Genomic DNA, 13941 nt, shown 5'->3' with positions numbered 1-13941 from the left:
GCTGCTAAAAACATATCAGACTCAACACCCAAAGAACAAATAATCCAATCAAGAAATGGGCAGAAGGCATGAACAGACATTTTTCCAAAGAAGACATCCAAATGGCCCACAGACACATGAAAAAGTGCTCAACATCATTCAGCATGAGGGAAATCCAAATCAAAACCTCAATGAGATACCACCTCACACCAGTCAGAATGGCTAAAATTAACAAGTCAGGAAATGACAGATGTTGGTGAGGATGCGGAGAAAGGGGAACCCTCCTACACTGTTGGTGGGAATGCAAGCTGGTGCAGCCACTCTGGAAAACAGTATGGAGGTTCCTCAAAAAGTGGAAAATAGAGCTACCCTATGACTCAGCAATTGCACTCCTGGGTATTTACTCCAAAGATACAAATGTAGTGATCCGAAGGGGCATGTGCACCCCAGTGTTTATAGCAGCAATGTCCTTTGCTTTTGATAGAACATTTTTTATATCTTTATTGAGATATAATTCATATACCATACAATTTGCTCATATAAAGAGTTCAGTTCAGTGATTTTTACTATATTTGCAGAGTTGTGGAACCATAACCAGAATTTAATTTTAGAACATTTTTGTCCCCCTTTAAAGTAACCACATGCTCCCTTTCCTCTTCCATCATCCACCCCTCCCCCGTTCCCATCCCTCAGCAACTTCTATTTTCTGTCTCTATAGATTTGCCTATTCTGGACATTTCATATAAATGGAATCATACAATATGTGGTTCTTTGTGACTGGCTTCTACCCCTTAGCACAATGTTTTTAAGGTTTACCCATGTTGTAGCACGTGCCAGTACTTCATTTCTTTTGATTACTGAATACGCTGAATACTATTTCATTGTAAGGATATACCATATTTTGCTTATCCGTTCATCAGTTGATGGACATTTGGGTTGTTTCTACTTTTGGCTATTGTGAAGAATGCTGCTATGAAATCTGTGTACAAGGCTTTGGGGGGACGTATGTTTTCATTTCTCTTGGCATGGAATTGTGAGGTCATATGGTAAATTTATGTTTAATTTTTTAAGAAACTATTTTCTTGCATGGCTATACCATTTTACATTCCCATCAGCAATGTATGAGGTGTTTTTCCTCACATTCTTGCTAACACCTATTTTGTGTCTGTTCTTTTGATTATAGCATTTTAGATGTGTAGTAGTATCTCATTGTGGTTTTAACTTCTATTTCATAGTGATTAAAGATATTGAGCATGTTTTCATGTGCGTTTGGCCATTTCTATATCTCCTTTGGAGGAAAGTCTGTTTAACTCCTTTGTCCAGTTTCTAACGGTAGAAAGTACCACTTACCTACTTACCAGTTAATCTACTATTTATGTTACATGTTATGTTTTGCCACTACTCATTTTTTCTCAGATAATGTTTCCTAATTATTTGCTAATGATTTTTTACATACTTTTGCTATCCTATCAATTTGGATAAAATGTAATTTTCTGTTAATAACAATTTCTGTTTCCTTAGGTCACATTGCAGAATCGACTGGCGCTGCAAAAAGCCAAATTATCAGTCTATGTGCAACCACCTTTAGTATTGACCTGTGATCAGTTCACCTTTGAATTTATGGGTAAGTGTTCTGTTTTGGCTTAAAGTCTATCATGGTGTGAGGTTTTCTTTTAATTAAAAGAATTTTTTTTTTGGTTAGTATGTTTATTTCATGGCTGTATTTCTTGTCTGAATAGTGAGGCTGGTATCTTTCTAAAATCAATGATTGTGTTGTTTTGGTTATATTTCCCCTCTAAACATCAAGCATGAATGATACTTTTTTTAAAAAATAGCAATATTCAGTGAATGGTCATTGAGCTGAAGTAATTATAGATTTTCAAGTGCTTTCCTTAACTAGATGGGCCTGTAATTGTAGTTAAATACTATAATTTGGAAGGCTTTCTTTATTGGTGTTTCTCTAGTGAGCTGTTTATTGAATCAGTTATGTGTGAAGAAAGAATATTGGTTTTGGAGTCTGGCCTGAATTTGAATTCTGGCTCTGACACTTACTCGATGTGTAATCTTCAGCAAGCTACTTTAGTAATTACTTGGAACCTCAATTTCTTTTAATCTGCAGAAAGGGGATAGTGATATCTGTCTTGCAGGGCTGTTTTGCAGATTTAATTAGAAAATGAAGCTATGGAAGATACCTGTAATAATGCCTAAAATAGTAGACAGGTCATAAATGGCCACTCTTGGTAAGATTTCTTTGCACAGAATCTCTCATGTCCTATCATTTGCATCCCAGTTGTCATTAGTCCCATCAAAATGATTTCTGCTTTATCTTTCTAGCCTTTTTCTTTCTTTGTTTACTGCTGCTGTTCAGCTGGTCATTCTGTATCTTATTCATGACGTCAAGAACCTATTTCTCTCTTTCGCCTTTGTATTATCAACCCTTACTTGAGTGCGCCTGGCAGATAGGAGGAATTCAATAAAATATTAATTGAAACATTGAATGAATGGTTGAATGGTTGAAGTAACTTTGTAGTGATGCCCAATCATTGGATTCTCACTTTATTTTCTAATTTTTTTTCATGGTACTTCCAATTTGTCTTTCTTTATTTTAATTATTATTTTTATATATTTTTTAATTTTATTTTATTATGTTAATCACCATACATTACATCATTAGTTTTTGATGTAGTGTTCCATGATTCACTGTTTGCACACAACACCCAGTGCTCCATTCAGTACGTGCCCTCTTTAATACCCATCACCAGGCTAACCCATCCCCCCACGCCCCTCCCCTCTAGAACCCTCAGTTTGTTTCTCAGAGTCCATAGTCTCTCATGGTTCGTCTCCCCCTCCGATTTCCCTCCCTTCATTTTTCCCCTCCTACTATCTTCTTTTTTTTTTTTTTAACATATAATGTATTATTTGTTTCAGAGGTGCAGGTCTGTGATTGCACAGTCTTACACCATTCACAGCACTCACCATAGTACATACCCTCCCCGATGTCTATCACCCAGCCACCCCATCCCTCCTACTCCCCACCACTCCAGGGTATTATGCTAAGTGAAATAAGTCAGAGAAAGACATGTATGATATGATCTCACTGATATGAGGAATTCCTAATCTCAGGAAACCAATTTGTCTTTCTAAAACACATTCTGAACAATTTATTTTTCCAGTTAAAAACCTCTTAAGACTGCCTAACACAGGTTGGAGGTCAAATACATGAATGTAGAAGTCTATGTACAATCTGCAAAGTTGTTACAGTTATAGTTACATCCTTATGCAGTCCCCCCTCCCATTTTCTCCTGCAGTCTGTATTCTCGCCATGATAAACTGTACTAATCCCTGTTCCCAGATTCTCTTGCCTTTTTGTGTACATATTTCTCTGATCATGCTGCCTATTCATCTGACTAAAGAGAAGCAGTGATGTAGAATATGGGCACCCTTGTTCTGAAGTCAGTTTCCAGTTCTTTATTAGCTGTATGACCTTGGGTAAGCTTCTTAATCTCTCCGTAGCCAGTTTCCTCATGCACAAAAGTTGGGGACAATAATAGTACACACCTTACTGGGTTATTGTGAGGATTAAATAAATTAATCCATGTAAAGTGCTTAGGATACTAGCTGGAATGTAGTGTATGCATAATTTTAACTGTTGTTAATAATAATTGTCCAAGATTTTGTAACTTAATATTACTTTTACGTTGCTTATAGCACCAGAGATGAGTAGAACAGTATCCTTTTCTGTTTATCTGAAAGGGAGTTATACACCACCTCAATTGGAAGGAAATGCTGTTGTTTCTTATTCCAGACCATCAGGTAAGCACACAGTTGTTCACAGATTTATAAGCCTAATTACTCCTTTTAAAATATTGGGGTTATGAGTTAAATATTTAAGTGTTTAAGACTGAAAAACACATTGTAAAATATTACTAAATGGAAAAATAATTCTTTCCTAGTGTTAAATAAAATTATATGTCCAAATTACTGTTATGTGTTATGAATTATTAGAGATAAGTCTATTTAGCTGATTTCCACATATAATGTTTGATTCTGTCTTCTCAATTAATAGCAAATATGATATATTTTTATTCACACTCAAAGAATGGTATTAGACTTCACCTATTTGAACAAAGAAGAAAAGCCTGGGGCGCCTGGGTGGCTCAGACGTTAAGCGTCTGCCTTCGGCTCAGGTCATGATCCCGGGGTCCTGGGATCGAGCCCCGCATCAGGCTCTCTGCTCTGCGGGAAGCCTGCTTCTCCCTCTCCCACTCCCCCTGCTTGTGTTCCCTCTCTCGCTGTGTCTCTGTCAAATAAATAAATAAAATCTTAAAAAAAAAAAAAAAAGAAGAAAAGCCTTGTGTGAATTAGTGAAAAAGACTATTATGAAATGCTCTAATATAAAGCAGTATTCAGAGTTTCAGACACTGTTTTAATGACTAAATAAAACTCTTTAGTATCATACGTGTTAAAATATTTAAGAACAGATTTACTAAAATTTGATCTGTGCTTTTTCATGGAACTCTTTTTAAATTAAAAAAGTTATCTTCAGTCCAGTTGAGATTCAGTTAGTGGTAAATTTCAACTTCGTTTGGTCAAATTTTATAGTTTGTTTTTTTCCCTGTGCAGTGAATTTTTCATATTAACTGTTTGACAATCTGTTTATTGGTAGAATATGAATAATTAGTCATTGCTTTTTTTTTCCCAATGTTTTAACATAGTGTAACTGACAATAGGATATTTTAGCAATGTTGCATTGTGTTTTTTAAACATTTCTGTACAGATTTTTTAGTTCTAAAAGTTTTAGAGATGCCTTGATTACCTTTTTTTTTCTGTTGATGTCCACTTTGTATATTTAGCAATGTTTTTTAATAATTATAGTTTTAATTTTGTCTAAGTGAATTTTCTGGCTTAAGCATTGACAACCCTATACTCTAAGATAATTTTATAACTTTAATACATGTTTTCAAAATCTACTTCTTCTGCTTTGTAAGTTATTTTGCTTTAAGTTGTTAAAAAAATTCATTATTAACCAGAATTGACCATTTTAATCATTTATCTATATTTTCAAAATTTGGGGTTATGTAAATATTTTATGTTTAAATGACTTTGAGGAAGCTGGCTTCAGAAAGAAATACAAAACTTCCATAAGGCATCAAAGAGAGATAGACTTCTTTAGTTGGATATTTCTGAAAAGAACATTGAAAGTTTTAATGTTATTTTAATTTTGAGTTGTGAAATAAAAAAGAAAGAAATATTTGGCTAAAAGCTCTAGATCATTTATCATTAATTGAGCGTCTCAATAATCATAGGCACTTTTACACTTTTTATCCTTGTTACACTGTTGATGCCTTAATTCAACTAAGTATTTCATTTGTTTTCAGGGAAAGGGGTGACACTGGTTGAATATGAATTTAAAATAGATAAATGGGTTACATAGCAAGTGGACAAAATGCTTTAAAAATACGTTATAAAGTTGTAAAATCAGTCTGGGATCTTATGGTTATACATACCATTTTTAACTATTATGCTTTCCTATAGACAGAATTTAAAAGATTATAAATTATTGCTAAACCAAAGAGCATAGCATTAATTAGTTGAAAGTTAATTAGAAATTAAAATGTAAAAAAAGTCTATAAAAATAAAGGAATACCAAGACAAGCCAAAACAAAAAGACATTATAATATAAGCGAGAGTAACTGGAAATATTGTGTATTTGGCATTTCCCTCAAATTTTTTTCCCAACAATTCATTTAATCCTCTTGATGTCATTTACATATTGAGTCTGGTTTGCTCTTGGTCTAGATCATATACCTTACGTCTTTTTTTTTTTTCCACATTTACACTGGATTAACACACTGTCATTGACTTCTGAGAATGAATGTACAAATATATTGTTAGATTTCACTTATTCATGTTATATTCTTCAGTTGTGAATTGACTTATTTTTATTGGGGGCCATTTAAATCATCTGAGAGAATCTAAAAAATTTTAATTTATATATATATATTTTTAATTTTATTTTATTATGTTATGTTAATCACCATACATTACATCATTATGAGTTTTTGATGTAGTGATCCATGATTCATTGTTTGCATATAACACCCAGTGCTCCATTCAATACGTGCCCTCTTTAATTTATATTTTTAAGCAAATGTGTATTAAATTTGTGTTGTAATTTTACCACAAATAATTTGTTGCATTCTTTCTCCCCTATCCTTTTTTTGCATTGCCTCTGATGGATAGATCGAAATCCTGATGGTAAGTGAAAAGATAATTTAGAACAAAATGAATTTCAGAATTGAAATTTGGTCAGTGAATTGAACTGGTATTATACCATGAATGAACTATTTTTATAGACTGCTATTTTAACTATAGAAACTTCTTTAGGATGATTCAGTGCCTTCATGTGGCTATGGAGAGGATCATAAATGTTTCCTCGCATAGAGACTTTTCATTCATTATTAGTTGTTTCAGAGTCATGAAAAAGAATGAAGCTCCATGACTTTTTTGAAAAAAAAAAAAATCAAAAGTGTCATTGACCACTTATATCTGTAAGTTATTGGTGATTTACTCATATGCTCTGCTATCTTATTTTACTTAAAATAAAGACAAAATAAGGAAAAATGGTGTTCGTCACTGAATTCTCATTGTCTGTTTTCTTTTTCTTTCTATTTTTTTTAAATTTTATTATTTTTTAAGATTTTATTTATTTATTTGAGAGAGAGAGAATGAGAGAGAGCATGAGGTAGGGAGGGTCAGAGGGAGAAGCAGACTCCCCGCCGAGCAAGGAGCCCGATGCGGGACTCGATCCCGGGACTCCAGGATCATGACCTGAGCCGAAGGCAGTTGCTTAACCAACTGAGCCACCCGGGCGCCCTCTATTTTTTTTTTTTTAATTGATTGAGGGCTGGGGTAAAGTGGTCAAAATGTCACTAGGGTATAGAAAGGATAGGCCCTATGGGGTCTTTTTGATCATGCTAGTGGTTTTGATGTTTATTCTGTGACCAAAGGGCAGCCACTAAATGGTTTTAAGTATGTCATGAAGTGCATGGATGTGAACATGCACACACATGCTTTTGCCCCAGAAAGGACAGGAACAGATTTGTATTTTGGAAAGATCACTCTGACTCAATGTGAAGAACTGGTTTTGAAGCCAAATTGCCTGTCAGAAGTGCAGCTGGAGGTTATTGCAGTGGAGTAGAGTAGAGGTGATGGAGATGGGGCAGATACCTATTCAGGCTTCAGCTCAGTAGCAGTGAACACCTCTGTTGCAGAGATCTTCACATCTGAGTACCATCTCTAGTCAAAGGGATCAGGGTTCTTAGAGAAAAGGCTGTTGCCAGGTCTGGAGAAGGGAAAATAAGAGAGCCTGTTCTATATTGTTGGGTCAGAGAGCAAAGAAGTGGTCAAGAGAAATGATCACAGTACCTCACAATGATTCAGAAGCCAGTGGAGGAGTTTCCACTGGCTAGATATGGGACATTTTGAGCATCAAAATCATAATAATGATAATTTATTATAATATGTTGAAGACAGAGATAGAATCTGTGAGTACAGTGATAAAATAAAGGCATGTATAGAGGGAAAACTCTGCAAAAGGAGGTCAGCTAATAAGTGTAGAATGGGTGATAGAGAATCATTCTCCAAATCTTTGTAATAATTAGTTCAGGAAAGATTCATCAATGGACACTAAATTCATTGGAGTAATAGAATATTCAGTCTCAAAACATTACCTCATAGATTACTTTTTTTTTTTTTTTTCCTCATAGATTACTTTTTAATTACAAGGAGAAAACAGTATCTCTGCAGGAGTGGTTTGGTAACACCACCATAACCAAGTGATCAGTGTTAGCGTCCTTAGTATCAGCACAAACTGACATTATATACGACCTGTACTGATGCACACGTCTTTGAGACATACAAATTGTCTGTTTTCTATGTGTCCGAATAGATCCGCTGCTCTCTCTAATCAGAGCACTATGAGTACTTATTCTGTGGGCCTATTTCTTTTTTTTTTTTTTTAAAGATTTTATTTATTTATTTGAGAGAGAGAGAATGAGAGAGAGCACATGAGAGAGGGGAGGGTCAGAGGGAGAAGCAGACCCCCCGCTGAGCAGGGAGCCCGATGCGGAACTCGATCCAGGGACTCCAGGATCATGACCTGAACCGAAGGCAGTCGCTTAACCAACTGAGCCACCCAGGCGCCCTCATATAACCCATTTTGAATTTTCTTTTTCCTAGCCATTGCATTCTACAAGAGAGGGTATAAAAAGAGACTGTTTTCTTTTTTTTAAGATTTTTATTTATTTATCTGAGAGAGAATGAGAGACAGAGAGCATGAGAGGGAAGAGGGTCAGAGGAAGAAGCAGACTCCCCGCCGAGCAGGAAGCCTGATGCGGGACTCGATCCAGGGACTCCAGGATCATGACCTGAGCCGAAGGCAGTCGCTTAACCAACTGAGCCACCCAGGCGCCCAGTGTGGGCCTATTTCCTATCTTGTTTAGAATTTGTGGGGCAATGTCATCAAGGTTCTGACCCCTTGAACTTACCTGGGCTAATGTTGATTGTTACCTGTTTTGTTTTCCCCAAATCCTTTATGTATGACTCTGCTGCAATACCAATCATAATATGAATTTCATTAAGTTTGTTCCTTAGGTTTCCCTAGTAGATTTTGGGCTCCTCCAGAGCAGGGTTTAAGTACTCATCTTTAAATTGTGCGATGTCAGGGTAGATGACAGGCACTTAGAGTATATCCTACTTTGACTATTTTTCTTTCTAGACACAGACTTACTGTGGTGGTTTATCTCAGTTTATTAGATATTTTAAGATAAATATTAGATAGCAATATTAATTAGTAATAAAGAAATACTTAAAAAATAATGGCAGTAATTTACTCATACAGTTTTGGTAATGCCAACAACTTGAGTTGCATTGTATCTGGGAAGTGAAAATATATTTATATGAGAAACATTTTAATAGGAGTAAGTGTTTAGCTTAATAACATGAAATATACTTGTCAAATTAGGATTTTGGGTTATTAAAAATAACTGATTATTAACAATGAATATTTACATTTTACTTGGCAAGATTGGATCTAGCTAGTAAGATTTTATACTAACTTTTATAAAATACCATATTATTTAAATGATTTATTTTAACTTTAAAAAACTGGCAAAGGTTATTATTGAAAGGAATTTACTCCCTCTTACTGTAAATTCAGCCCAAACCATGAGAAAAAAAAAATCACAATACATGGAAATTTTAGTATTTCAATACAAAGCTAATAATCTCTTATGATATATTTTTAAATTATAATTAAGCTTTACGGAGTAGGGTTACAATATTCAGCTTCACCTAGTTGGCAAGATTAAATAATATGTTGCTACTTAGATCTTAACTTACACACAAGGCTTCAAATTTCAAAGACTGGTCCATTTTATTGGCCTGATCTGTTCAGGCTCTTTGCAGATAAGCAGTCCTGCTTTTACATGTGGAAAAAGAGAAGCAAAGGAGGTTTTATGTTGTCCCATAAGAGTTAGTCTCCATTATGTCTGCATTAAAGTTACATGACATGGGCAGTGTAAAACATGACTGCAGAGGGGCACAGTACGTAGCCAGACATAACAGGAAGGGATCAAGGAAGTTCTGGCTCCCAGACATTGCTACTGCTTTGGGGTTCCTTGTTTTAAAAATGAAATGACTCTAGCAGGCCCCTGGAAAGAGTTCTGAAGGCATTATATAGATGTGTAATATATATAGTTATTCTACTCTGATATATATGTTCTTTTTTCCTTTTTTTTCTCCCCCCCCAAAGCACATTTGGCTTCTCTCTTGACAGTGATACTGGGCTCTTGGGTGTGCCAGGTGTAATTAGAATTCTCTTCCTGGAGAAATTGTTCTGTCAAGAGTGGATTTGATGTGAATTTTCTCTCTAAGTGTTAAATAATTTTGTGATTAATTGCACCAGAGTAGTTGCGACTATCCATTTCCTCTGTTAGGCTAGAAAGGGAAGTGTCTGAAGGAGAGGTGATTATATTTGGTAAAAAACTGCAGAACAAAATCATTCTGATGAACGAGTAGGCCAATATTTGAGTATTGTAAATGACCAATTTTTTTTTTCTCAGCCTAACAGAGAGTTATTTGAATAAGCCAGATACAGAGACTGTTTTTCCAACTACATAGAGAAAATATCACTGATGGTAGGCAAAGTTAGGACCAATTAGACTTTCATCAAAGTCAAAAGCTATTCTAGGAGCAAATTTGAAAAGTCTTTAAATACATGCAATTCTTTCCTTATTATAGGTACATATATGCATGCATTCACACATACCTCTATACCTCTGGCTTCAGGTTCTTAGATGCAATCACAACCTGAAGAGTAAATTGTTAGCCAAATTTTCATTTCAGGTTTTTCAAGAAAGTGTAAAGCTCAATAGAAGTGTGCCTCTGATAAACCCCATGTCTAAATACTGGAGATTGTATTTTAAAAGACTGGGGTTTTAATTTAATGGAAAGTAGTGTTAAATACTGGCATTTCAATTTTTCTTTTTAAAGATATGGTTTCCTTAAACTGGTTTCTGAAGGATTTCATTTTCTACCTCCCGCCCCCTGCCTGTGGTAAAACTTTTCAAGCTGCCAGCATTTAAAGAATAGCCATAATCATTTTATTAAGTATGAGTGTCATCATTTTTCAAAATAATGTTTTCCAAATGTCCTATGAAACAGGTTTACAGTTCTTGGAGAGAAAAGCAATTCTGGAGGGTTTCTACAAATCTTAGCAACTGCAGACCATTGCCCTAGTGTGTGATACTGTCATTAACTAACTTGAGTTGTGAATTGAGTTATAATGTATTTCCCTTCTTGGGTTCATTAGTGCTTGCAAGCCATTTGTTTCAATTTCTGAAAACATATATATATGACCAGTTTCTTTAGCTCTAGGTTCTTGGAAATTTAGGGTAATAATCTTCAAATATATAGACTCAGTAACATAAGGCCAGTGTTACTGATTGTGATTAATTTTTTTTTTTTTTACCACCAACTCAAGTAGTATCTATCTGATCCAAGTGAAGTAGAGCCACAGTTTTAGCAGTATAGTTTTAGAAGGACATTTATAGTCAAATTTTGTTTGAACACTTAGCTCAGACTTTGGGTGAAAGTATATAGAAAGGTAGCTTCTCTTCGTGCCTGTACAGAATTGTCAAAAGATGAAGGATTTTTTTCCATTACTACATTCATTAAAAATGAAGGAAATGGAAATAGGTTTTAGTGTCTTTGTTCTTTCCAGGCTGCATCTATTAATTGAGGCTGTAATTTATATATTGTAGAGGAAACATATTAGTAGGTATATTTCCATAATTTAGGGTTATATGGAATATATGAAGTTGGAAAAAATAATGCTTTGTAATATTTTTATGGTGATATTGATGGTTGTGGTTTGAACAGTAGCTTAGATCATGTTACCATAATATTTTGAGACAGAACATTTCATCATTGTAAAGTACAAATACACATGCCTTTAAAACCTCAGAGAATGTCAGGAAATAATGCCTTGGGACTTTTCTGAAGAGACACCAGTTATAATTTGCATCTAGGATTCCAGGAGAAGTGAATTTAACATCTGTTGGTTATCAGCAAAAAATGAGCTATGTAAAATTTAATGGATAATAGATTATGTTGAAGAGAATCACAAATATGCTCCACATGCTCTGAAAAAGTATTTAATTGACCTCATATATCAGTATGCTTGCCATTGTTGAGCTCTCTCACTATCCTCGTGAATAAATAGTGCTGGAAAGTGTACTACCAGCTTGGATGTCGAGCAAGCCCTACAACTCCAATTGGCATTAACAGAATATATCGCTAATTCTAGGGATCCTGCTTTGGGATCATGTCCCCAAGCTTTAACTGCTTCTGCTTTTGCTATTTTTAGGCTGCTCACTGACTCCACTATAAAGAGATAAAGGAATTAATGTGTGGCTACATCAAGTAGAGTAGGACATTTTAAGTTTTTCATTTCTCTACAGCAATATACTAAGATAGAGGTTTCAGTATATTACCTTTTATCTTATCTAATCAAAGGTGGAATCCTAGAATAAAAGAGAACACTGAAGTTGTAGAATGGCTTTGCTAGATTTATAAGTAGAGAACCTAATTTGCTTTGGTTTCAATTTCATTCTCTGTAAAAATATTGAAAGGAATGTTTTTTTTTTTAAGATTTTATTTATTTGACACAGAGAGAGACAGCGAGAGAGGGAACACAAGCAGGGGGAGTGGGAGAGGGAGAAGCAGGCAGGCTTCCCGCCGAGCAGGGAGCCAGATGTGGGGCTTGATCCCAGGACCCTGGGATCATGACCTGAGTCGAAGGCATATGCTTAACGAGTGAGCCATCCAGGCGCCCCTGAAAGGAATGATCTTAAAAACTTTTAATTTTGACATAAAACTCTTCATTGTTATTTATTTAGTTACGTTTTTCAATATGCCTGTAAATGTACTGAAAAATTCAGTTGAATGACCATGTAATACTTTCAAAATGTCACTTATCAGTGATATGTAAAGTTAAATGGATTGAGAAAAATTTAATTCATATGAAAGTAATATTCTTAATATTACTGTGTAAAATGACATGAACTTAAGTAGAACTACAGTAGAGCAAATTCTGCCTTCATGCTTATAATTTATTGTAGATTTTTAATTGTAATTTGAATCTTCAATAAGTAAAAATAGCTAAAGATTTAAATTTTTTGGTGGTAGAAAAAATATTAGATAAGGTCATATAGCATCTTCCTGATACAGATTTCATATACATATTTGCTCATTTTAGGGGCTAGAGATTTGAAGATCTTAGTTTAAAGATGGTTCAGTAATTGAATATAAAATTGAATTAACTGGGTTTTTTTTTTTTGCCTTCTTTTAAAATTTTTTTAATTTAAATTCAATTAATTAACATATAGTATATTATTAGTTTCAGAGGTAGAGTTCAGTGATTCATCAGTCTTGTGTAGTACCCAGTGCTCATTACATCACGTGTTCTCCTTAATGTCCATCACCCAGTTACCCCATCTCCAGCCCCCTCCCCTCCAGCAACGCTCAGTCTGTTTCCTATGATTAAGAGTCTCTTATGGTTTGTCTCCCTCTCTGAGTAAATATACCGTGTTGTATAGTGTTCACCTGTGATGTTTTTTAAAGTATGATCTTATATTAAAGGCAGACGTCATGCCTACGCTCTTTTTTAGGATCTTATTTTTGTCTTGAACTTTTTGACAATAATATAAAAATTTGTATTATGATAATACTTTGTAGTTTTTTCAGTTATGCTAAATGAAATGGGCCGGAGCAAAATTTTAAAATAAGATATATTGCTACTCAAACTATTAATATAGTTCAAATTTTTTGGGGTCAAATTTTCTGTCAAGTCTATGAATCTACATTTCTCTCTTTTTATTTCAGGCATTCCTCGGGTTATCCAATGTAAATTTAGACTTCCCCTGAAATTAATCTGTCTACCAGGTCAGCCTTCAAAAACTGCAAGCCACAAACTGACTATTGATACCAACAAATCTCCAGTTAGTCTTCTCAGTCTCTTTCCAGGTAGGACTTTTGAAGTAACATGCCTGTAACATCAGAAATGTTAAGAATTCAGAATGGAATCCTTCATCAGCAGGTAATGATAGGGTAATTATCAGATAATTGTTAAGTCAGAATATAAAAATGCCTCAAAGATTTTTCTCTCTTGTTTGCCTGTTCAAAGACAAATAGCTTATATGAACAAGGTAATAAGGTGTACCTTTTAAGTTTGATTAAAATTATTATAATCATTTTGCTTCAGTATTCAGAAATGAAAACATCAAATGTTTCTTTTTAGACTGGAATTTTTTGGCTTGGAATGTAAATATTTATTATTCATCTTTATTGTAGGTTTTTGGCTATGTACCTTTTTAAAGTATATTCTATGCCCCTAAAAAG

General features: G+C 34.5%; 1 protein-coding gene across 2 annotated transcripts in view; it reads left to right on the top strand.

Annotated features, from left to right (window-relative positions):
- The window catches only part of BBS9 (Bardet-Biedl syndrome 9), a 162589-nt gene extending 148979 nt beyond the window's left edge, over positions 1–13610 (top strand). The window contains exons 9-12 of one of the 2 annotated variants that reach the window (XM_081800295.1): positions 1501–1603; positions 3688–3792; positions 6223–6237; positions 13426–13610. In XM_081800295.1, coding sequence (XP_081656421.1) covers positions 1501–1603; positions 3688–3792; positions 6223–6237; positions 13426–13595 — 393 coding nt within the window. In that variant the 3' untranslated portion in view covers positions 13596–13610. The remainder of the gene's footprint in view (positions 1–1500; positions 1604–3687; positions 3793–6222; positions 6238–13425) is intronic. The other variant, XM_081800297.1, reaches the window with a different exon arrangement.
- Positions 13611–13941: the final 331 nt, after the last annotated feature.

This window comes from Leptonychotes weddellii, chromosome 12 (genome assembly GCF_054177405.1).
Source record: "Leptonychotes weddellii isolate Sample4059 chromosome 12, ASM5417740v2, whole genome shotgun sequence".
In the NCBI taxonomy this organism is placed as follows: Eukaryota; Metazoa; Chordata; class Mammalia; order Carnivora; family Phocidae; genus Leptonychotes; species Leptonychotes weddellii.
Note: the sequence above shows the minus strand (reverse complement) of the source record. Positions and strands in the feature narration are given on the sequence as shown.